This window comes from Rhinopithecus bieti, unplaced genomic scaffold (genome assembly GCF_001698545.2).
Source record: "Rhinopithecus bieti isolate Rb0 unplaced genomic scaffold, ASM169854v2 scaffold_980, whole genome shotgun sequence".
In the NCBI taxonomy this organism is placed as follows: domain Eukaryota; kingdom Metazoa; phylum Chordata; class Mammalia; order Primates; family Cercopithecidae; genus Rhinopithecus; species Rhinopithecus bieti.
This window is the reverse complement of record NW_016803338.1, coordinates 928906-953290: the sequence shown is the minus strand read 5'-3', so window position 1 is coordinate 953290 and position 24385 is coordinate 928906. Positions and strand designations below refer to the sequence as shown.

The 24385-nt window shown below is 46.9% G+C and overlaps 1 protein-coding gene across 1 annotated transcript in view; it reads left to right on the top strand.

The window, feature by feature from the left end:
- LOC108531964 (aldehyde oxidase 2-like) overlaps nucleotides 1-24385 on the top strand; it is a 77883-nt gene that overhangs the window by 14892 nt on the left and 38606 nt on the right. Inside the window, 12 exon segments of the mRNA XM_017875652.1 lie at nucleotides 718-877; nucleotides 3124-3216; nucleotides 7113-7264; nucleotides 9177-9270; nucleotides 10756-10865; nucleotides 12970-13154; nucleotides 14468-14651; nucleotides 16718-16810; nucleotides 17875-18044; nucleotides 19263-19377; nucleotides 20311-20433; nucleotides 23595-23691. Of these exon segments, the coding sequence (XP_017731141.1) occupies nucleotides 718-877; nucleotides 3124-3216; nucleotides 7113-7264; nucleotides 9177-9270; nucleotides 10756-10865; nucleotides 12970-13154; nucleotides 14468-14651; nucleotides 16718-16810; nucleotides 17875-18044; nucleotides 19263-19377; nucleotides 20311-20433; nucleotides 23595-23691 (1576 nt within the window).

Sequence of the window (24385 nt, the reverse complement as noted above, 5' to 3'; positions counted from 1 at the left end):
GAAAAGCCAGTAAGATTTGCTGGTGGATAAGCTGTGAGGGTGGAAGAGAGAGACAGCTTGTCAAGGCTGACTCCAGCTTTTGCTGGTGGATAAGCTGTGAGGGTGGAGGAGTCAGCTTGTCAAGGCTGACTCCAGGGTTTTGGACAGCTGGGAGCGTGGAATGGCCATTTACAGAGATGGGGAAGACCTCTGGAGAAACAGGGGATTTTTTCTTTTGGGAGTTTCTCTTTGGGGGCTTGGAAGGGGGTTGGATATGAGGAGCTCAGTTTTTGACATATTAATTTTTTATCTTTATAGCTCTAAGCCAGTCCAAAAGACATATTAAATTTGAGATGCCTATTACACATCTAAGAGGTAACGTCAAGTACTCATTCAGATATGAACTTGGATTTCAGAGGAAAAAGCCAGGCTGAAGATATTAATTTAGGAGCACTAGTGTAATTATGATTTTTAAAGCCGTAAGACTACATTATGCTAAATTAATCCACACTGAATGGTCAATAACAAGTGCCAGCTTATATTGTTACTTGTCCCCAAAAGGCCATCCAATTACGAAAATTCAGGCATTAGCCAATGGGTATAGTGAGTCTATTTTTGGGCAAATGTACCCCAGAACCCCTGACATCTCCGTAGAGGAACACATCTCCACCTGAGGCCTTGGATCAGCCAGGAGGACAGGCATGCACATGGGCACACATACTTGTCATTTGCCCTTAGAGGATGGCAGAGAATCCAGAAAAACGAACACTGACCTTCTATGGAGAGAGAGGTACCTGGATCTCTCCTGGGACCCTCAAGGATCTCCTGGAGCTGAAAGTGAAACACCCCAAGGCCCCTCTTGTTCTGGGCAACACCTCACTGGGGAAGTGATTACCCAGTTTTCATTCCACCCTTAATGCTGGGCTGAACTTTCTGTCCCTTACTCTGTTCTCAGTCTACAGAAATGACTTTTTAGGGATGAAAACTTCATCCTTTATAATAAAGCTCTCCAAAGTTGGATGTGCATATACCCTGGACCCCAGAGGTGTGGGAGGAAAGTTTTAGAGGGTTTTTTGTGGGGGTTTTTTGTTTGTTTGTTTTTTGTTTTCTTTTGAGACTGAGTTTTGCTCTTGTCACCCAGGCTGGAGTGCAATGGCATAACCTTGGCTCACTGCAACCTCCGCCTCCCGAGTTCAAGCAAGTCTCCTGCCTCAGCCTCCCAAGTAGCTGGGACTACAGGTGCCTGCCACCACACCCAGCTAATTTTGTATTTTAGTAGAGACGGGGTTTCACCATGTTGGCCAGGATGGTCTCGATCTCTTGACCTCATGATCTGCCCACTTTGGCCTCCCAAAGTGCTGGGATTACAAGTGTGAGCCACCGCGCCAGCCTTTTTTGCATTTTTAGTAGAGACGGGGTTTCATCATGTTGGCCAGGCTGGTCGCAAACTTCTGACCTCAGGTGATCCACCAGCCTCAGCCTCCCAAAGTGCTGGGATTGCAAGCGTGAGCCACCATGCCTGGCCTAGAGGGTTTTTTATCATTTACTTTGTCTTATTCTTTTTTGTTTTTGTTAAATATTGAATGAATATAGTAGAATTTTATAAAATATGTATAGGGATATTAACAATACAGTGCACACTCAGTTACCACCCACATCCACTTTAAGAACACAAACTTTACCAAGAACTTTGAAGACCCCTGTGGGCCCTCTCAAGCCACATCCCCTTTCCTTCCCTTCCTCCTTGAAGGTATTCACTGGCCTGAATATTGTGTTGGTCATTCTCTTCCTTATTTGTATAGTTTTACCACATATATTTGAATCCTTAAACAATATGTTGTTTAGCTTTGCATATTTTTGAACTTCACATAAATGGACTGGAGGGAGAGTCCTGACCTCTGGTCGGAAGTCAGGTTACAAGGTCTCCCACTCCCAATAAGAAGAAGAATCCCAGGGTATTATTCTTCTGCAATTTGCTTTTTGTTCAACATACTTGACCTGAGATGCATCCATATTGTTGCACGTAGCTGTGCTGTATTCCATCATATGAACATGGAACAATTTGACATCCATTATATTGCTGGGGAACAGTTTGTTTTGGCATTACAAATATTCTTCTATATGTCTCCTGGTAACTATGTGCAGGAGTGTTTTTAAGAGCATCTTGGCCGGGTGCGGTGGTTCACGCCTATAATCCCAGCACTTTGGGAGACCAAGACGGGTGGATCACCCGAGGTCAGGAGTTCGAGACCAGCCTGACCAACATGGAGAAACCTCGTCTCTACTAAAAATACAAAATTAGCCGGGTGCGGTGGCTCATGCCTGTAATCCCAGATACTTGGGAGGCTGAGGCAGGAGAATCGCTTGAGCCTGGGAGGCAGAGGTTGCAGTGAGCTGAGATCATACCATTACACTCCATCCTGGGCGACAGAGCAAGACTCTGTCTCAGGGGAAAAAAAAAAAAAGCATCTTATCCTATTTCCTATTTTTATATGGACATAGTGAGTGCATAAATAGATACATACATACATAAATTTACTTGGCAGGGGTATATAACCACTGCTTTCACATCTGTACACATTTTCTGTCAATCTCTAATGTATCTGAATCTCTTATAAGAAAATTTCAAGGCCTGGAGCAGTGGCTCATGCCTGTAATCCCAACACTTTGGGAGGCAGAGGTGGGCAGATCACTTGAGGTCAGGTGTTTGAGACCAGCCTGGCCAACATAGCAAAACCCCTAAAAAAAAAGAAGGCCAGGTGCGGTGGCTCAAGCCTGTAATCCCAGCACTTTGGGAGGCCGAGACGGGCGGATCACGAGGTCAGGAGATCGAGACCATCCTGGCTAACACGGTGAAACCTCGTCTCTACTAAAAAATACAAAAACTAGCTGGGCGAGGTGGCGGGCACCTGTAGTCCCAGTACTCGGGAGGCTGAGGCAGGAGAATGGCGTAAACCCGGGAGGCGGAGCTTGCAGTGAGCTGAGATCCGGCCACTGCACTCCAGCCCGGGCGACAGAGCGAGACTCTGCCTCAAAAGAAAAAAAGAAAAGAAAAGAAAATGTTAATGCACAAAAAAAAGTATTTTCTCTTTCCTAATTGTCTCTAAAATAACTGTCCCTTTCCTAACTGTCTCTATGCTTCAGGACCTGCAATGAAATCTCAAGGACATTTTCATCCAGTTCTCCTCTCTCCTGCAAGGATCTCTGAGCTGAGTATGGTGACAAAAACAAGTGATGGTGAGTTCCTGGTGTTTTTAGTAGGATGTCGATGAGGCGATATCTGCACTAAACTAACACTTGCCAAATAACTCAGAACCTCCTCATCTGTTTGTCTTCTCCTGCATATTTAAAAAATGAAGAATAACTGGAATGAATTTAAATACATCCCCACCATGAAACTTTACTGTCAAAATCTTTCTGGGGAATAGGAGTATCCAAATAATATCATTTAAGACCTTGCAGTTACCTGCCTATAAAATGCCATGATGCCCCAGACAATAAATTTGCAGTGAGACTTTGATGGGACGATAGCAACAGAGAGCAGATGCTGTCCATCGGTTGGAGGATGGACACTCCCAATTCAGCACTCTTTTGTTCTGTTTTGTTTTTTGTTTTTTGTTTTTTTTTTGAGACAGAGTCTCACTCTGTTGCCCAGGCTGGGGTGCAGTGGCACCATCTCGACTCACTGCAACCTCCACCTCCCGGGTTCACGCGACTCTCCTGTCTCAGCCTCCTGAGCAGCTGGTATTACAGGCACCTGCCACCACGCCCAGCTAATTTTTGTATTTTTAGTAGACATGGGGTTTCACTATGTTGGCCAGGCTGGTCTCAGACTCATGATCTCAGGAGATCCTCCTACCTCAACCTCCGAAAGTGCTGGGATTACAGGCGTGAGCCACCATGCCTGGCCAACACTCTTTTTGTTACTGCCATTACACCCCGCAGGTCCACCACACAGCCTGTCCAATTAGCTATGTGAGTTGACCGCTCAGTTTGGTCTCTGCAGCCAAAGCAGAGGTAAAACAAACAATGCACCTTCCTTTAGGGCTCTTAAAATTAAAACATGAGTACCCTCTAGTGGCTTGCAGGAAAGTTTCCATGATTCTTGAACTTTTCCTAAGTCCCAGATGAGTGAAGGACACTGGCCGGGGTGGGGTGCACTGGAGCCAGATGTGTTCCCCACCAGCACACCCAGGAAATACATTTTTGCACAGCTGTAATTTTAACTTAAACATTTGTTTAAAGTTTGCATTCTCAACCATATCACCTACATGTTTGGCTCAGTATACATTTGATTTCTCAAAATTGTTAGTATCCAGAAAGTCATTGCATGTGTATCCCATAGACCCATGAACCCCGAAAAGCATGGAGTTCCACTGAAATGCCCTTTCTGAGACCCAAAGTTAAAGTTTTTTTCACTTGCATTGGAAGAAAGATAGATTTTGTGACCAGAGATTGAATAAAATACGAATAGAACCACAGTAAGTAGAATGTTCTCAGTATAGCCTGGCAGAAAGTGTGTTGTGCCTAGCATGAGGTAAGGTGGTGATGTGTGCAATGGAAGTGGAATTCAGGCAACAGAGCAGACAGGGACACTTCACTCCCCTCTGGGGTTGAGCTGCCCTTTTCCATCTATGTCAAATAAGAGGTGGTGATGCTGGTCGATGTGATGCTTCTGACCTTTTTTTTTTTTTTTTTTTGAGACGGAGTCTCACTCTGTCGCCCAGGCTGGAGTGCAGTGGCGCAATCTCGGCTCACTGCAAGCTCTGCCTCCCGGGTTCACGCCATTCTCCTGCCTCAGCCTCCCAAGTAGCTGGGACTGCAGGCGCCTGCCACCACGCCCGGCTAATTTTTTTGTATTTTAGTAGAGACGGGGTTTCACCATGTTAGCCAGGATGGTCTTGATCTCCTGACCTCGTGATCCGCCCACCTCGGCCTCCCAAAGTGCTGGGATTACAGGCATGAGCCACCGCGCCTGGCCGCTTCTGACCTTAATAATAATTATGTCTTTTTGTTTCTGGTTTCTGCCCTACTAATAAGGCTCTGGGTCTTCTCCTGAGGGAGAAGGAATTGTATGACCAAGAAAAAAAAAGCTTGGTTTTCCTAGCACTCCTGCAAAGATAAGGCAGGCCAGGATGTTCCAGAAGTTAAAGAACAGGCTCCAGTGAAACCTGTGATAAGGAAGCAACAGACCATCACTGATGGGTATGGGATGAAATTAGATCCCCTGTTACAGAGTGCATTTTAGGAGACGCTAAAACAGGAACAGGATGAGAACTCCAGGCTGAGACATTCCAGCGGGGAGAGATAGTTTAGATTTGTTTAGCATAAGGATAACAAGGAGCAGCTCATGGTTCCCTCATCAACTAAATTAGCTGAGATTACTGAGGCAGCGGGGTGTTGCATGAGTATGCTGGCAAGGTGGGGGAGGTGTCATGCCAAGTACATTCCTAATATTGATAAAATACAGCTATGTAGGAGGGTGAAACATTCTCAAAGATTAGTCAACAAGAGATAAATCACAGCCCAACCTGATAAAAACAGACTAACTGCAATTAGAACCAGCCCAGCTAGTAATGTCAAATCACTCTACATTAGCGTTTCATTCTGCAAACCCCAGGGTGTGAAGGATTAATTTTTAAAGACTGCCTAACTCATCTCCTGAGAGTTTGGGTGACTACTTCTCTTTTGAAGACTGATTTGAACCCTTTCATCCTTACTGAAGAAAAACCCTGAAGCTCATGCTAATATCCTGCCAATCCTCACAACTTATGACTCCAAAGGTTGTTGAAATTTTGAATTATTTCCTTGCCAGTTAGCAAATAACATTACTTCAGTCCTGCTAGATGCTCTCCCATTACTTCCCTGGACCCTTCCAGGGAAGTAATAGAGATGAGGGAGCCCCCAACTTCCTCATGCCCAGTAATGCTCAACATAAATGGCTGGGGCAGCTCCTTGCATGGGCCAATTGACCAGTGCCCCTCACAAAACTGATTGTTGAAGATTTTGAGTATCAGGTGCAAAACCTGAAGTCAAAGCATTATAGATTTTAGACAATGACCTGGGGAATTGAATGACCTTTGCCTTATTTTAATGTCATCCGATTTATCTCCCTTAATCACAAAGCAACTTTACATAGCTTCACCACAATCAGTCAGGAGGAGATCATGGAAAATTCTAGTAAGGTTTGCCACCTGCGAGTTTTTGCTGTCATTCCTTCTCTCTAGCCTCTATTTCCTTGTGTCTATCCAAAGAAGAGTGTGGACCAGCCCAGGGGATCTCACTCTGGCTGTGTAAAATATCTTGAAGCCTTTTAAAAAGCTGCAGGGATCCAGGCTGGGCGCAGTGGCTCACGCCTGTAATCTCAACACTTTGGGAGGCCAAGGCGGGAAGATCATTTGAGGTCAGGAGTTCAAGACCAGCCTAGCCAACATGGTGAAACACCATCTCTGTTAAAAATACAAAAACAGACCAGGCGAGGTGGCTCACGCCTACAATCCCAGCACTTTGGGAGGCCAAGGCGGGATGCTCACCTGAGGTGGGGAGTTCGAGACCAGCCTGACCAATATGGAGAAACCCTGTCTCTACTAAAAATACAAAATTAGCCAGACATGGTGGTACATGCCTGTAATCCTAGCTACTCAGGAGGCTGAGGCAGGAAAATCGCTTGAACCTGGGAGGTGGAGGTTGCGGTCAGCCAAGATCACACCATTGCACTCTAGCCTGGGCAACAAGAGCAAAACTCTGTCTCAAAAAAAAAAAAGAAAAAATACAAAATTAGCTGGGGCCGTGGCAGGTGCCTGTAATCCCAGCTACTTGGGAGGCTGAGGTATGAGAATCACTTGAACCTGGGAGGTGAAGGTTTCAGTGAGCCAAGATTACACCACTGCACTCCAGCCTAGGCAATAGAGTGAGACTCTGTCTCAAAAAAACAAACAAACAAACAAACAAAAGCAGAGATTCTAATTGAATTAATCTGGGAGTGGGGCATCTGTGCTGTTTTTGAGTTCCCAGCAATTCTCTGTGAGCCAATGTGGATACTCACTGCAGTGGCCAAACACTGAGGTCCTGGTGCCATGATTATAATTCGGTTGCTCCTCTTATGTCACCAGTAAAAACAAGTTGCTTTCCAGGACTGACAATAGGCGCTGGCTGCAGCCTGGCCCAGATGCAGGACATCTTGGCTGAGAGGATAGCTGAGCTCCCAGAGGAGAAAACACAGACGTACCGAGCCCTCCTGAAGCACCTGAGGAGTCTTGCAGGCCAGCAGATCCGGAATATGGCAGTATGTTCCCTGGTTCAATCACTGGGCACACCGCACCTATTTCTGAACCTCACTAAAATGTTGGGATATGCACTGGCAGAATCAGTATGCAAAAAGGTCTCAGCAGATTGAAGCAACAGGCGCAGTAAAAGTTTAAAATTAATAAACATATTTAATAAATATATTTAAGAAAAAACTATAGGCCAGGAGCAGTGGCTCACACCTCTAATCCCAGCACTTTGGGAGACCAAGGCGGGTGGATCTCTTGAGGTCAGGAGTTTGAGACCAGCCTGGCCAACATGGTGAAACCTGTCCCTACTAAAAATACAAAAAATAGCTGAGCATGGTAGTGCACGAGTGTAATTCCAGCTACTCAAGATGCTGAGGTGGAAGGATTGCTTGAACCCAGGAGGTAGAGGTTGCAGTGAGCGGAGATCATGGCACTGCACTCCAATCTGGAAAACAGAGCAAGACTTTATCTAAAAAAAAAAAAAAAAGAAGAACTATAAGTCAAGCTCAAAAGAGTGGCTAAGCATCCACTAATCACAGGTAAGAAAAGGATGTTATGGTTTTGCTAGTTTCATGATAAGCTTGTCCATGAACTTAGTTTCGTCTTAGGCTGCATTAACAAAAGTAGAGTATCTAAAACAAGGAGGGGGTAGCCTTCTCTACTCTGGACTATTCAAACCACAGCTGGAGAAAGATGGTCAGATCTGGGAGGCATACTTGAAGATCTGGTTGATTTTGACCTCAAAAGAAAGGAAAAGAGACAAAGTTAGGTTTTCAAAACACATATGCTCCTTCCCCTGCATACCCTCAATTGTATAGCAGAAATCTTTGGGATATGGAAAATCAGGGAGGGCGTGATTCCTTTAAAACAGCTCTCAAGTGATTCCAAAATGTTCTCTCCCAAGTCAGGAACTCTGGTGAGGAGAAGGTGGTGGGAGAATGAGGGACTGGAAACCACCCTAAAAAGAGGACTAAGGGTGGGATAACAGGCAAAGGGAACATGAGAGCTGTCTTGGACTATGTCTAGACTCCTGAGGTCCGATGTGTTATTAATATGAGCAGAGAGTAGAATAATAACCGACAGATGAGGATCCAGGGAGCCAGATTTCAGCTCAGGAGAAACAAAAAAAAAAAAAATGTAAAATGGAGCTGCTCATAAAGGAATGAGGATTTCCTGTCCTCACCTGTGTTCCAGCCCAGACCACTGCAACTGGGAGGTCACCGTAGATTCCTTCCCTATACTGGGAGGAGAATCTTGAGTTCAATGGCCAGTCATTTCCCTCCCAAATTCTGAAATGCTACAGGTTCCATCAGATCTGAGTGAGGGCTCCCAAAAAAGAGTGAAAGGGCAATTCTCTGTCCAACTGTGTGGATGCCTCAGAACACTGACACAGCCCATGTGAAGTCTTTTTCAGAAGCCCACGAGAGATGAGGCTGTGCACCAAGGCAAGATGGCACCTGTGTGGCCAACACCATGGCCATCTTCACTGTGGCCAGGGCTGAGTGGGGTGGCTCAGAATAGGCCACTGAGCCTCCCTGCTTGAATCTGAATCCCAGGCCTGCTCCATCCTAGCTGGAGACATTGGTCAAGTTTCATAATTTCTCTGTGCTTCAGTGTCTTCATCTGTAAAATAGGGATAACGACACCCACCTCACTGGTTGTGTGTCAGGGGTTAGACAGCGTGTGGAACACACCGGGGTTAGGTAAGTGCTAGGCACCCTTGAGTCCTCTTCCCATCCAAAGAAGCCAGTGGGAGGGGCCCTCCCTGACAAGCTGAACCCATGCCCTCTGCAAAAGAGAGAAAGACTGAACTGACTGAGATTCCTCTTGACCCTTTCATGGCCACTAAGAAGACCATGGGCAGGTGCCTTCGGGGTAGAGAAGCTGAGAGATAGAATGGCTGAGCTGTAACTCTCTCCTTAGTCCTTAGGGGGCCATGTGATAAGCCAGCATTGCTGTTCAGACCTGAATCCAGTTCTTGCTGTGAGCAACGCTACCCTCAATCTGATTTCAGCAGGTAAGCTGCCTCCGAACGCTCTGAACAGCACCCGGAGATCTTTTGTCTTTTTTATTTATTCTTTTAAGGAATTGCTTTAAGTCAGAGCCCAAGTGTCTGGTTCTCAATTCACCATGGGGTGCCCAGCTCATGAGGGAGGGTGCACTGATCCAAAAGGCAGCTGGTGTTTCCTTCTGACACCACACACACACAACCTGGAGCCACACACTCAGGTAGCTCACATGTTCACCCACGTGTCTTGCTTGATCAGTAAACACCAGAGGTGACGTGCAGAGGCTAAGCTGAGGGTGAGGTTGCAGTGTGCACCCTCCCTATGGGCCAAGGGACTGCTCCCTGCTACCCCGTCCTCATCATGGGCTCCCTCCACCAACACACAGTCCGAGGCCCCCACACAGTGCCCTCAAAGTTGTCTCCCCACCCTGCAGTTGTTGTGTAAGAAGCTACAAGGCTGGTGAGGACACATAGTGGACGTCCACACAGGTCATGGTGGGCCCCTGGGAAGGGGTAGACAGTGATGGATTTTAATTGCTAGCTGAGAGGAATGTTCCCTTGGAGTGGCTGCCCACTAAACCTCCCTTTCATCTCCCCAAGCGCCCAGCACACTCACACTGCCCCCAGCTGCCCCCGCCCCCAGATACTAATACCCAGTTGACTGGATGCAACTACATGCCAGGCTGTGCTGGGGCGTTGGTCGTTACCATTGCCTGAAGATCTGCTTTCCCAGCTCAGCTAGAGTCATCTCCATCCGGAGCACAGCCCCAGCTCCAGTGAAGGCGGTAGATCAGCTTGCTGGCCCAGCAGCAGGGAGGGGCCAAGCAGAGATCAACCGTGGGAGCCTCCTTCGGGGCACCCTGCCTCCTAACGAGCATACCTCCATTCCAACCAGCACAGTGCTCACTGTGCCAGGGATCAAACGCATGTCACAGTCCCCAGGCCGTGGTTTGACCTCCTCACTGCACTCCTGTGGGCCAGAGGGCACAGCTGTGGTCACCAAGAGGGGGTAACGGGGCTAGAAGGAGGTTTCAGAATTTTTCACTTTGTTTTTAAAGGTGTACGTGTCTGTCTCAAGAGCTGACAACAGCAGGAAGAACAAAAGGCAAAGTCAGTGGCTTGAACTGAATTGAATAGTTAAAAGTGAAAACAAACTGTGTGTTGGCTTCAAGTTGTTCGCTTAACAAGGGTTCGTAAGTGACCATAAGCTCTGAACAGGTTCTGTGTAGTTAACCACAGGCCCAGTGAGCCTTCGAGGCAGAAGAGACCCCAGTTCACATAGCACATATGCTGATGAGAGAATAGTAATGTCACGACGGTGCCACCGCCTGGGACCCCATGATGGGACCCTGTGACTTTGCCGTGGACTCAGACCTCAGCCTTGCTCTCTGTAGAGGAAGCTGGCCTTTCCTTCTCCACTGCTGACATTTAAAAGAATAGAATAATCTTGCTCTCCTTGTTGTGACTGTGCAGAAATATCATTCTCTTCCACAGAAGGTACGCGGCAGATTCCTCTAAATGAACATTTTCTTGCTGGGTTGGCAAGTGCAGACCTTAAGCCAGAGGAAATTTTGGAATCTGTGCATATCCCGCACTCTCAAAAGGTCAGAATTCCACTGGTTGCTTTTGAGGGTGGTTTTCCATTTTTCATAACTGAGTCCAGTCATCTTTAGAAATCTAAAAACAGATGGAAAGAAAATAACTCTGCCCTGCAAACCTGTTTCCTGTCCAACTGCGGATTGGGCCAGCACCAAGGCTCTCCAACAGCCAAGAGCAGGCAGCTCTGGGTGTGGATGTGGGGCTGTTGCTCTAGCTGCAGGGTGGAGCCTGCTGAGGGCCTGTGGTCACACCACCACGCCCCTCATGGCCACGAGTTCAAGCTCTCAGGCTGTGGAATGGAGCGTCTCTAACTGACCCACAGCGAGATGGGGGCTAGGGCTCACTGTCCCACACCCCACTCTAGCCAATAGTTCATGGGCGCAGGAGGGCCTCTAGATGTTTGCTAACTCAGAATCCCTGCGGCTGATGTGGCCACCCAGCCAGCTATGGGGTTGACCTTCTGTCCTCACTGCCTGCTCCCTGTGCCTCTGCTAAAGCTGTACCTGAAACCAAGAGGATAGTCTTCCCAGAGAGAGGCAATGCAACACACACCCACACACACCCTAGCTCAGCCTCCGAAGTCCTGGAGAGGAGCAGCCAAGACTCTGGGGCACCAGGATGATGAGGATGGCCCACTCCCCATCTGGGGCCTTCTACTACAGTAGCAGTAGTGTTCTTCTACAGGAGCATTGGTCGTTACCATTGGCTGAAGGTCTCTGCTTTCCCAGCTCAGCCAGAGCCATCTCCACCTGGAGCACAGCCCGGCTCCAGCCAGGGCAATAGATCAGCTTGCCGGCCCAGCAGCAGGGAGGGACCAGGCAGAGATCAACAGTGGGGGGCTCCTTTGGGGCACCCCTGCCTCCAACAACCATGCCTACATTCCAACCAGCACAGCTCTGACTGTGCCAGGTGTCTTGTTAGATTGTGTCTGTGTGATTAATTAGTAGCTCCAAAAGCCGAGGGGCAGCCTGGTTATGGAGGGAGTCATAAGTTATGCTTTCAGCCATGTGTGATCTGCATTAGTTTTTCCTTTGGAATGGAAACTTCAAAATGTGTTCCCATTTAAATTCATGAAAAGGCAGCAGACGGAAAAATAAGCCCACTCAAACATGTGCACCTTTGGTGGCAGCACAGACGGAAATGCACAAAGGGGCACAGGCCATCTTCGTGGACCCCACCTTGGCTCACCAAAGGTCATGGCGCCAAGGGGTCAGCTGGGGCAGCCATCACCTCTTGACTCTTCCTCCTGACACAAGATTCCCTAGCCACTGTTGGAAAGCTTTGCTCGGCTCCCTTTTGTGCTTTACCAAGTGGAAAAGTGAACATTTCTACAAGCCAAGCAATGTGGTGGGTCTCCTTTGTGCTTTTAGCAAATCACCTTTAAAAGCCCCTGCAGGCCGGGCGCGGTGGCTCAAGCCTGTAATCCCAGCACTTTGGGAGGCCGAGGCGGGCGGATCACGAGGTCAGGAGATCGAGACCATCCTGGCTAACACGGTGAAACCCTGTCTCTACTAAAAAAATACAAAAAACTAGCCGGGCGAGGTGGCGGGCGCCTGTAGTCCCAGCTACTCGGGAGGCTGAGGCAGGAGAATGGCGTAAACCCGGGAGGCGGAGCTTGCAGTGAGCTGAGATCTGGCCACTGCACTCCAGCCTGGGTGACAGAGCAAGACTCCTTCTCAAAAAAAAAAATAAATAAATAAATAAATAAATAAATAAATAAAAGCCCCTGCATTAGGAGGGTTCCGCCACCCTCATGAGGAAAAGGCATCTGAAAACTGGAGGGAATGGCCCCTCGCAATGCCAGCACATGGATGGTTGTCCAGGAGTAAGTTCCCACAGCATCCCGTGCAGAGGCATCCTGGCCTCCGAGGGAGAGTGCGCGGTGATCCCTGTTCCTTGAGGGTGTCCAAGGCCTTGAGAATGGGACTTGGGGAGGACGCTATTCTCACTTTGAACGAGAAGGCAGCCAAGGTGTCCTCTAATTGTGCCAACTGTCTTTGGTGTCTTGTTAGATTGTGTCTAAGTGATTAATTAGTGGCAACAAGACGCATAAACCTCGTTCTTAGTTTTGACATATCAGATAACCCCAAATGGTTTTTGTCTCCACAGTGGGAATTTGTGTCCGCCTTCCGACAGGCTCAGTGCCAGCAGAACGCCTTGCCCCACGTGAATGCTGGCATGCGAGTCCTTCTCAAAGAAGGCACAGACAGCATTGAGGACCTGAGCATCGCCTATGGAGGGGTGGGGGCTGCCACCATCAGTGCACACAGATCCTGCCAGCTGCTCCTCGGGAGGTAAGCCAAGAGCCCGCACCCTGAGGGGGAAGCTTGCTGTTAAATAAAACAAGTGGAGATCTGTCTCTGGCAAGCATCAGTAAAGCCCTGGGAAGGTGGAAACTCTTTCATGAAAATCACTGCTTGTTCTTTCTGTCATTTTACTGAATGAATTAAACCTTATTTGAATTTGATTAATTGGATGCCACTCTTTGGATGAGGTATACAACAAAAATGACCTGGCCTGAATTCAGCCAGCAGGTGATTTTTTCCCATCTGCGCTCATTCTCTTATACAGATCAAGAGCCTAGCCGTCCTGGTGCCATGGATTATGCCTATAATCCCAGCAATGTGGGAGGCCAAGGCAGGAGGATTGCTTGAGCTTGGGAGTTCAAAACTAGCCAAGGCAACAAAACGAGACCCCATCTCTACTATATATATGTTTTTTTTTTTTTAATTAGCTGGGAAGGTGGCATGCACCTGTAGTCCCAACTCCTCAGAAGGCTGAGACAAGAGGATCACTTGAGCCCTGGAGGTTGAGGCTGCAGTGAGTAGCCATCATGCCACTACACTCCAACCTAGGTGACAGAGCAAGACTGTGTTTGAAAAAAAAAAAAAAAAAGTCTAGCAAACCCACACTGGGCAGTGTCCAAGCAGCACCTAAGGCTCCCACCATTACATGCACTCTATTTCTTCCTCAGTGAAGTCAGTCTCCAAGTCTGAGTCCTGTTCAGTTCACAATGGAATCGGCCCTAGTGGTCTGTTTTGTTGTTGTTTCTGAGATGAAGTCTCACTCTGGCACCCAGGCTAGAGTGCAGTGGTGCAATCTCAGCTTCACTGCAACCTCCGCCTCCTGGATTCAAGTGATTATCATGCTCAGCCTCCCAAGTAGCTGGAATTACAGGTGTGCACCACCACACCCAGCTAATTTTTGTGTTTTTAGTAGAGATGGGGTTTCACCATATTGCCCAGTCTGGTCCCAAACTACTGGGCTCAAACAATCCAGCCGCCTCGTCCTCCTGAAGTGCTGGGATTACAGGCATGCGCCATCATGCCCAGTCTGCTCTGCTTATTTAATAGTTGGTTCTAGCATGTCTGGCTCTGGAACGTCCTCATGTTCAAGTTGCAATGAAAGAGGTCCCATTCTCACCCTGCCATGACCCTTGGGCCACTCGATGCAGCCTCCCCAGGCCTTGGTTTCCCTAAGCAACTTGATTAGGTGATTTCTGAGTTTCCAGAGGTAACTCTGGGGTCTCTAAAAGGTCACTATCCCACATCACGCCATGCTAGAAACTGCCCTCTAACCAATTCCTTCCTGCCTCTGACCCTCCCAGGCGCTGGAATGAGTTGATGCTGGATGAGGCTTGCAGGCTGCTTCTGGATGAAGTCTCGCTCCCAGGCTCAGCCCCAGGTGGCCGGGTGGAATTCAAGAGGACCCTAGTCGTCAGCTTCCTCTTCAAATTCTACCTAGAGGTTCTGCAGGAACTGAAGAAGCTGGTGAAGCTGTTCTCTGTGCCTGTGGGTGCTCTCGTGTATTCGCTGGCTGGGGCTGCTGAAACAAAGTAGCACAGCCTGCCTGGCCTGAACAATAGAAACATGTTCCCTCACAGTTCTGGAGGCTGGAAGTCCTCAACCAAGGCGTCAGCAGGCCTGGCTCCCTCTGAGGGCTGTGCAGGGGACTCTGCCCCTGCCTCTCCTCTAGCTCCTCCTGGTTTGCTGGCAATCTTGGGCACTCCTTAGCTTCTAGAAGCATTACCCTGATCTCTGTCTTCACATGAAGTTCTCCTGTGGGTACCTCTGTGTCCAAATTTCCGCTTCTCACAAGGGCATCAGTCATATGGGATTAGGGCCCATCTTAAGTACCTCATTTTAACTTGATTACCTTTGCAGTAAAGGCCCTGCCTTATTTGGATAAGGCCACATTCTGAAGAACTGAGGCTGGAGTGCTGGGAATTCAACACGGATATTTAGAACAGACACAGTTTGACCCATAGCATCTGGCTCTTATGTGTTCCCTGCACCCATAAGCTCACAGCTTTCCCATCACTTTGGCAAACTGTCTTGTGCACAGCCTGTGACATTACCTGTCACCTGCACTGAGTCAGGCCTTGTCAGTTCCCAGCCAGCCCTCCTCCTGGGATCCAGCCCTGAGGGGCTACCTGAGGCTCATGATGCCAGACTCTCTGCAGTCCGCAAATGTTGACTGCGTGCCCTGAACACTGAAACACGCAGTCCGTGATGTCCGTGCTGCCAGTGTGCAGTTTTTTTCTTTTAAAATCACCTTCATTGAAGTGTAATTTACACATCATAAAATGCACCTATTTAAATTCAGCACATGTTGACCAATATTTATATCTATGTAGCTACCACCTCAAATTTTTCAATATCCCAAAAAGTATCCTATGCCCCTTGTGTCACCATCTTGCCCCTGACCCAGGCAACCACTAATCACTTTGCTGGCACTAGAGATTCATTTTGCCTCTTCTATAATTTTATTATCAACCTAAAACATAAAATAAAATTTTATTTTCAAAACAACCAAAACTGCCCAGGCATGGTGGCTCACACCTGTAATCCCAGCACTTTGGGAGCCCAAGGCAGGCTTGGGCACAGTAGTTAGAGACCAGTCTGGGCAACCTGAGGAAACCCCATCTTTACAAGAAATGGAAAAATTAGCTGGCCATGGTGGCACATATCTGTAGACGCAGCTACTTGGAGGCTGAGTTGGAAGGATCTCTTGAGCCTGGGAGGTCAAGCCTGCAGTGAGCCGTGTTTGTACCACTGCACTCTAGCCTGGGCAACAGAGCAAGAGCCTGTACAAAAAAAAAAAAAAAAAAGACCAAAACCTGATGCGTATGCTAATGTTTAAATAGCTTTCCAGATTTTTCTGATTGTAAACTTTTGGAATAGGCTAAGCAAAGCAAAACATATTCTCTCTCTCTTTCTTTCTCTCTCTCCTTCTCTCTCTCTCCACCCCTCCCCTGACCATGATTACAACTCTCACCCTACCTTGTACTCCCTGTTCCCCAACCACAGCTAACCCCAATAGCCCACTGTTCTAAGGTATCTGATTTTCACAGACTTGGATGAAGACCCTCATCAACCGCACTCACCAGGATAATCCTTGCTGCCATTTAATTTCTGAATCAAGACACCTGACAAATTTCAGTGACACCCAGAGCAGCCTTCCTACCGCTACCGCTCTCCCGGGAGAGTTGAGTTCCTGAGAAAAGCAATCCGGCTTTGAGTCCTTTTGTGTGCAACGGATGCCTGCTTATTCTGGGATGGCTTATCTAGCCATTTTCCTTGTTTCTCCTCCTGCCTCTGCCCACGCTCTCTGGCAGGCCTCTCCCTCCTCAAGGTGGCTTGAGGATCAGATTCCAAGCAGTCATTCAGGGTCCTCATTATCTGGAGGGAGGAGGGAAACAAGAAACATTCATAAAACATGAAGCCGGGGCAGGTAGTATGGGCCGTGGTTATGCATGCTATGCTGGATACATTAGCCAAGTCAGTTTCATGTAAACCAAAGCCCAGTTTGACCGTAGCTAACCAGCTTATCTTTATTGTTTTGAACCATTTTTCAGGACAGCCGTCATCATTCTGAAGTTTCAGACCAATTCCTAAGTGCTCTCGAAGATTTCCTAGTCACAATACCCCAGGGAGTCCAAACGTACCAGGTCAGTGAGTTTGATTTAACTGAAACCTGCAAACTAGAGCTGTGCTGAGCGAACAAGCTTTTTCAGAGCTGTGGTTTCAGGTCTGACGTTCTAGTCATTGCCAGCGCAATGGCTCTTTGCTTAGTCTGCGTCAGGGAGACGCTGGAATCCTGAGGTCAGGCCCAAGCTGCTGCTAGATGAACTCAAGGCTGAACCATCCAGCTAATCTACAGTCTAATCATTATAGTCTCTTCAAAGTGATATTCTTTGGGCATTTGTTTGATATTTACTCAGAAGAGCAGCCGAACCGGAAGGTTCAGCCCCTAGCTCTGATTGCAAATGTTTAATCTCCAGTCAGCAAACAAGAGCCCTGCAAGTAACTGAACTCACCCTTCTGGCAGGACAGTTTAGACATTATGGATTCTTGCTATAGCACAACCCCTCTCCCACCCCACCTCCACACACATGCACACACACAGACACACACACACACACACACACACACACACACACACAGAGCTTCCCTGAGAGGAGCTCCAGAATAAACACTATCTACACCTCCTTACAGCCTAGTGATGTTTTTATGCCACTCCAAAGGGCAGCCAGGACACCTTATTCTGGATCCGGGGCGACTCCGTTACCATCCCCCAAACCCTGTGCCAGAGGCCCCAGTTAAGTCCATACCTGGGCTTCTGACATGGATTGTAGCGTCCCAGCTTGGGAACTGTATCACTTTAGACCCCATCATCGTGAAGACAGTACCGCTGGACAGATTGATCACTGGAAAGGTGAGGAGGCAGGACAGCGAGATCCCTGAGAGCACCACCAGGGAAAAGAAGATGCCAGAAGGAGAAGCTGGGGTGCCCCTTCACCTACTTTGCCATTTATTGCCACATAACTGAAATGACAATTCACTGTTCTAGTGGCATCATTAATGTGTCACACTCATCATCTGGCCCACTCCAGTGTTTGTCACCTGAGGGTCACCATCCAATTTCTCAATGCTAGCTCAGGAGTGTTGGTGATAGGCCAGGCCACTTCTGACAAGTAAAGGCTTCTGAGGCAACTCTTGTCTTCTTCTGTAGAATGTGGATCCTCACCAGCCTCTCCAAGACCCAGTTGGACGCCCCATCATGCACCTGTCAGCTCTGAAACATGCCACTGGGGAAGCCATGTTTTGTGATGACATTCCCATGGTAGATAAAGAACTTTTCATGGCTTTGGTGACCAGTAGCAGGGCTCATGCAAAAATCATGTAAGTAAACGAAGAGCTTTCAAGAGCCTTTTAAAAGCACACCTGGGATCCCCTCAGAGGAATGTGCCCACGCTTCTGCCATGTCCTGAACCTAAAGAACCTAAAATGGAAAGAATAAAGAAAAGGTTGCCAGCTCCAGGAGGAAGGGAGAACATCTAGAAATGAGCATCCTGGAGAGAGAATAAAAATCACTGGCCGGGCTCAGTGGCTCACACCTGTAATCCCAACACTTTGAGAGGCCAAGGCAGGCAGATCACCCGAAGTCAGGAGTTCAAGACTAGCCTGACCAACATGGTAAAACCCTGTCTCTACTAAAAACCCAAAAATTAGCTGGGCATGGTGGCATGTACCTGCAATCCCAGCTACTTGAGAGGCTGAGGCAGAAGAATCACTTGAGCTTGGGAAGCAGAGGTTGCAGTGAGCCAAGATCGAACTACTGCACTCCAGCCTGGGTGACAAAGTGAGACACTGTCTCAAAAAAAAAAAAAATCACAGTTACAAGCCCTTTGTTTCCCTCCTAATCTCACAAAACCTCAGCTCCCTACTACAGCCTCAGACATGATTCAAAGGCACAAACCTGATAGCTGGTATTGAGGTGGTAGTGAAATACCCACTTCATGCCCAAGAATGAATGGCCCCTGTCCCAACCTTCAAGAACGCCCCTTGCCATAGCCACACTATCCCTTCTCCACCTCCAGTCCCCCAGTAGCTAAAGTGTTATCTCCTGGCCCAGTGGGAGTCTCTTGGACCCTACTCCTTGGCAGGTCTGTTCTGATTGGTCAGGAACTAAGCTGGATTTGTTGTCATATATTCCGATTTTCAACCATGCTCTATCCCTCCTTCACATTTGGGGCCCTCAAAGCTTGCTGATTTCTACTTCCTCTTTTTTCAATTTAGAGACAGAGTCTGGCTCTGTCATAAAGGTTGGAGGGCAGAGGCACCATCATAGCTCACTGCAGCCTTGAACTCCTGGGCTCAAGCCACCCTCCCACCTCAGCCTCCTGAGTAGCTGGGATTACTGGCATGTGCCACCGCCACACCTGGCTAATTTTTAAATAATTTTTTGTTGAGACAGAGTCTTGCTGTGTTGCCCAGGCTGGTCTCCAATTCCTGGCATCAAGTAATCTCTCCCTTCTTGGTCACCCAAAGTGCTAGGATTACAGGCATCTGCCACCCTGCCCAGAGTGATGTCTACTTCTTAAATATCTCTTTGTTTAGATCAATTGATGTGTCCAAGGCCCTTGAACTACCGGAAGTGGTTGATGTGATAACAGCTGAAGATATTCCAGGCACCAATGGTGCCGAAGGTGACAAACTGCTGGCTATAGATGAGGTACTCCAGGACATGCTCTCCTAGATGATTCTGTGTGGACAATCACCAAGGTACCCCTCCTGCCAGCTGTCCAGCTCCCAGCTCTTCCTGCCTTCGGGAGGTGGAAGCGCCGAGCCTTCTGGCGCCTCTTTACCCTGCCTTTCTTCAGCCCTACTAGTCTGGAAATAACATAGTAAAAGGAAATGTATTACAGAAAAGCAACAAGTCCTAGCTCTGCCACTGCATGCTCTTGAGTCCATATGAATTTTTAGGGACACAAGTCAGTCCACAACAGTAGCCACATTATACAAAAACTTTGTTTACCTTTAAACTCTAAAATATCATGAAGGCAACACGTGCCAACCAAGCTGGACAGAAGACATGGTATATTCAGGTTACAGCCAATCTCACATCCGCTCTGAGCCTCACATTCACTGAGTTACATGGCCAATGGAACTGTCTGTATTTTTTAAATTATATTTTCTTTAAAAATATTTTTTAGCCAAGCGTGGTGGCTCACACCTGTAATCCCAGCACTTTGGGAGGCTGAGGAGGATGGATCACTTGAGTCCAGGATTTCGAGACCAGCCTGGCCAACATGATGAAACCCCATCTCTACTAAAAACACAAAAATTAGCCGGGAGTGGTGGCACACACCTGTAATCCCAGCTACTCAGGAGGATGAGGCAAGAGAATCATTTGAACTTGAGAGGCAGAGGCTGCGGTGAGCCAAGATGGCACCACTGCACTCCAGCCTGGGCAACAGAACGAGACTCTGTCTCAAAAAATATATATATTTTTTCATTTTTAGCCAAGCAGATGTAGTCAAATGTGACTCCAATGTGGCTACTATTGCTAAGTGGGGACATCTAAGACACCAGCCACTGCTAAGGTTGAGCTAAGCCTATTTCCACCCAGAATTCTGTATCTGCTTCAGGTGTGTACTTTCCACAGGTAAACTGTGTGGGCCAGATCATCTGTGCTGTGGTTGCTGAGACAGATGTACAGGCAAAACGAGCAACTGAAAAGATAGAGATCACCTATGAAGATCTGGAACCTGTAATCTTCACCATTAAGGTAAACAGGGCTGGCCAGTCTCTCCCTAAGGTTGTAGAATTAAAAGTATCTTTGTAAAAATCTTAATGAAGGATCTAATTTTTTTTTTCTTGCCACTGGTTTGCTCTGGAAAAATCATCTGTCTTTGGAAAACATTACTTGTATGAGCTGAAATCATCTTTGGTTCCAAGGAATGGAAAAAACAGAAGTTTCTCACTTTCAAAAAGTCTAGAAGTGGGCAGCCCAGGGCTTATAAGGCATTCTGTGTGTTTAGGATCCAGCCTTCTTATATCTAGTCACTCCATCATGGATTGCTTCCTGGAGGGCACATTTGGTCCACAATAGCCACGGAAACTCTAGCCATTACATCCACATTCCAGACAGCTGAGAGAATCAGGTGATGAAGAAGGGTGTGCCCCCTCCCTTTAAGGACACCTCCAGTACTTAAAAGGAGGCATGTACATGGCACATGCCTTCCTCCATCTCTTTGTTTGGAACCTGGTCGCGTGCCACACTTAACTGTAAGGGGAGCTGGGAAATGTGGATTTTATTCCAGGTTGCCAGATAACCACTACAGATCGGAGACTCTATGACTTGAGGAGGAAGGTGAGGATGCATACTGGGAACAGTAATGTTTTGAAGGTGGAGCCCAAATGCAGTGGAACTTTCATGGTGGAATTCCACAGAAACTTCACTCTCGTTTCTGAGTCTAGATAATGATATTCAAATGGTATTTCAGGGAAGATAACGGAGTGAGGACAGACAATTCAGGTGTGGACTGGGGTTTGCAGGTTCTGACTCAGTGAGGGACAGGTTCAGAGTCATTGACTTGAGAAAAGCTTACTTGTTTGTGTGCTTGTGACAGAACATCAAATGTGTCCAGAGGCTTTTGTGAACCACTGGGACATTTTAAAACGTAACTAAACAGTACAAATTGCTCAATATTTAAAGTGTTTTAAAAAAAATGTTTCTTGATCTTCCTAAACCAAATCAACTTTGTTCTAAATTCCCATTTGCCAAGTTTGCAAGAAATCCAGGCGATTTTTCTTGGCTCATTCCTCTTCCTTGGGTTGAACGAGGATCCTAATAAGGGTTTTTAAAATTTCCCTTCTAACCCCACTTTCCTCAAGGGGGAAATAGCACCCAGAGGACACACCCATGAACTATTCTAGAATTCAGAATGGGTAGGGATTTAGAGTTCCCTCAGATTAGGACTGTCCAGAGTCAGCAAAAAAATTCCTCCACAAGTCATAAAATTGTCATATATAATACCAATAGTGCTTCATCCATCTGTTCATTTATTTATATGACTTTATAGATCAGAGGCAACATAGGATCATGGTTACAAACACAGTTCCTAGAACCAAACTGCCAGATTTGAATAGTGGCTGTACCACTTACTAGCTATGTGACCTTAAGCAAGTTACTTAACCTCTCTGTGCCATGGTTTCCTCATCTGTAAAATGGAGGCAGTAATAATACGTATCTCATTAGTTTGTTATAAAATTAAATGAGTTAATGGGTGTAAAGCACTTAGAACAGTACCTGGCACATGGTTAGCACTCACCCAATATAGCCTATGTTATAACAAAATTATACTGTCTTGGCTGGGCACAGTGGCTCATGCCTGTAATCCCAGCACCTTGGGAGGCTGAGGCAGGCAGATTACTTGAGGTCAGGAATTCGAGATCAGCCTGGCCAACATGGTGAAACCGCGTCTCTACTAAAAATACAAAAATTAGCCAGGTGTGGTGATGCATGCCTGTAATCCCAGCTACTTGGGAGGCCGAGGCAGGAGAATCGCTGGAGCCCAGGAGGCAGAGTTGCTGTGAGCCAAGATCACGCCACTGCCCTCCAGCCTGGGTGACAGAGCAAAACTCCATCTCAAAACAAAAAAGATTATACTGTCTTATGACACATGCACAGTATGGCAATAAACATACTTTCACGTGTACCAGGATAGCTTCTGAGATCTTAGTATAAGAGAAAATGAAAAAATTCAGCTATATTGTTCATTGTCTGCTGCTTTGAAAAAATCAAGTGTTCATCATTAGATAAAATGTTTCTAAAAACTTAGCCTGGGCTTGAACACTTCCTTTATCACTTATTTACAATGTGACTTTGAGAAAGTTCTTTTAACCTCTCTAAGCCCAGTTTCCTCATCTAGGAAACCAAGATCATAACAGAATGAATGTAAGGATACATGTACATACACTGTTATTGCACAGTGCTTAGCACAAAGCAAGCTCTCTATCAATATTAGCTGCTCCCAGGAGGATCATCAGCAAGAAAGTCTATGGCATCGTAGGCCATCAGTCTAGGAAGGCAGGAGACAGGTGTCATTCAGAAGTGTCGAAAAATATCTAGGTTCTAAAGGCTAAACAAGGATCCGCTGTCAGTAGGTCATTAAAGAATCAGTCTTTATTTGTAAGTCAGTGCATGTAACTGTCAGGGAAAACACACACACACACACACACACACACACACACATAGAACAAAGAGCTAGAAAAGCCTGTATGAGATGATGCCAAATACTCAAAGAAAGGAACCAACTTCCTATTAGATTGGTGCAAAAGCAATTGCAAACTTTTATAGTAAAAACTGCAATTACTTTTGCACCAGCCTAATACAATGTATACTGGGCTTTCCTGCCCCAGAGATGTGTAATAACTTGTGTCTTCCCCTCAAGACAGCCTCAGTATTTTTCAGATTCCTGAGTGAGAGGTTCTTGTATCTGAGCTACCTAAGTAGTCTAACACAAGTGTTTTTCTTCAAGAAAGAGGTAAAAGAAAAAAAAAAAAAACAGGCAGATTCCTGAACCTCACCTATCATGCATTTGACTTATCTCATGTTCCCTGAAGAGTCACATTTACATAAGAAATTAGTATTTATAGTCCAGGATCATCATAGTGTCCCCAGCCCTCGGTTCTGAACGTAGCTTCCTTCTGAAGGTTTCGCTAATCCTTCTTGCTGGTTTTCTCTGTAAATCCAGAAGACCTTTCCCCAGACTTCTCATCTCTGCAGTGAGCCTACTGCTTTAATACTCCCTTGCTTGTTTGACAACTTCCATCTGTCCCGGGAGACAGTGATTTTCCAGAGCATACTGGTTTTTAAGAAAAAACTACCAGTGGAACAAAAAGTCGGAAGGACTGGCTTTTGTGCTTTTTTTTCCTGCCATTTAGGATGCCATAAAACACAATTCATTCCTGTGCCCGGAAAAAAAACTTGAACAAGGAAATGTTGAGGAGGCCTTTGAAAAAGTCGACCAAATTCTTGAAGGTAAGCTCCCGGGGATAGTTAATAGACTCTGCCTGATTCTATTCTGAAGCAGCCATCAAAAGTGTATGATTTCCCCTCAGAAAGTCCAGCCTCTAAAGTCTTGGTGCTTTGCCAAATTTCTGTTACACCTCTTCCTTTCAAATTGTGTGTGTGTGTGTGTGTGTGTGCACATGCACGCGCGGTTTTGGGGTTGACGGGTAGGAAGCATTAGAAAAAATAAAAGAAAATCTCTAAGATTTTGGTTTGGGCAGAGTAAGGAACAAACTTGTCACTTTTAATTTGTTATCCAGAACTGTAGTCTCTGAAACACATTGTCACAGGACAAATGCCTGGGTCCTTGTCAGGATAAATCCAGGCCAGCCAGGCAGGACACGGTGGCTCACACCTGCAATCCAGCACTTTGGGAGGCCGAGGCAGGTGGATCACCTGAGGTCAGGAGTGCGAGACCAACTTGGCCAACATGGTGAAACCCCATCTTTACTAAAAATACAAAAATTAACCAGGCGAGGTGGCAGGTGCTGTAATCCCAGCTACTTGGGAGGCTGAGGCAGGAGAATCGCTTGAGCCTGGGAGGCAGAAGTTACAGTGGGCCGAGATCGCACCACTGCACTCCAGCTTGGGCAACAGAGCGAGACTCCATCTCAAAAAAAAAAAAAAAAAAAAAAAAATTCCAGGTCAACCAGTCCACATCTTA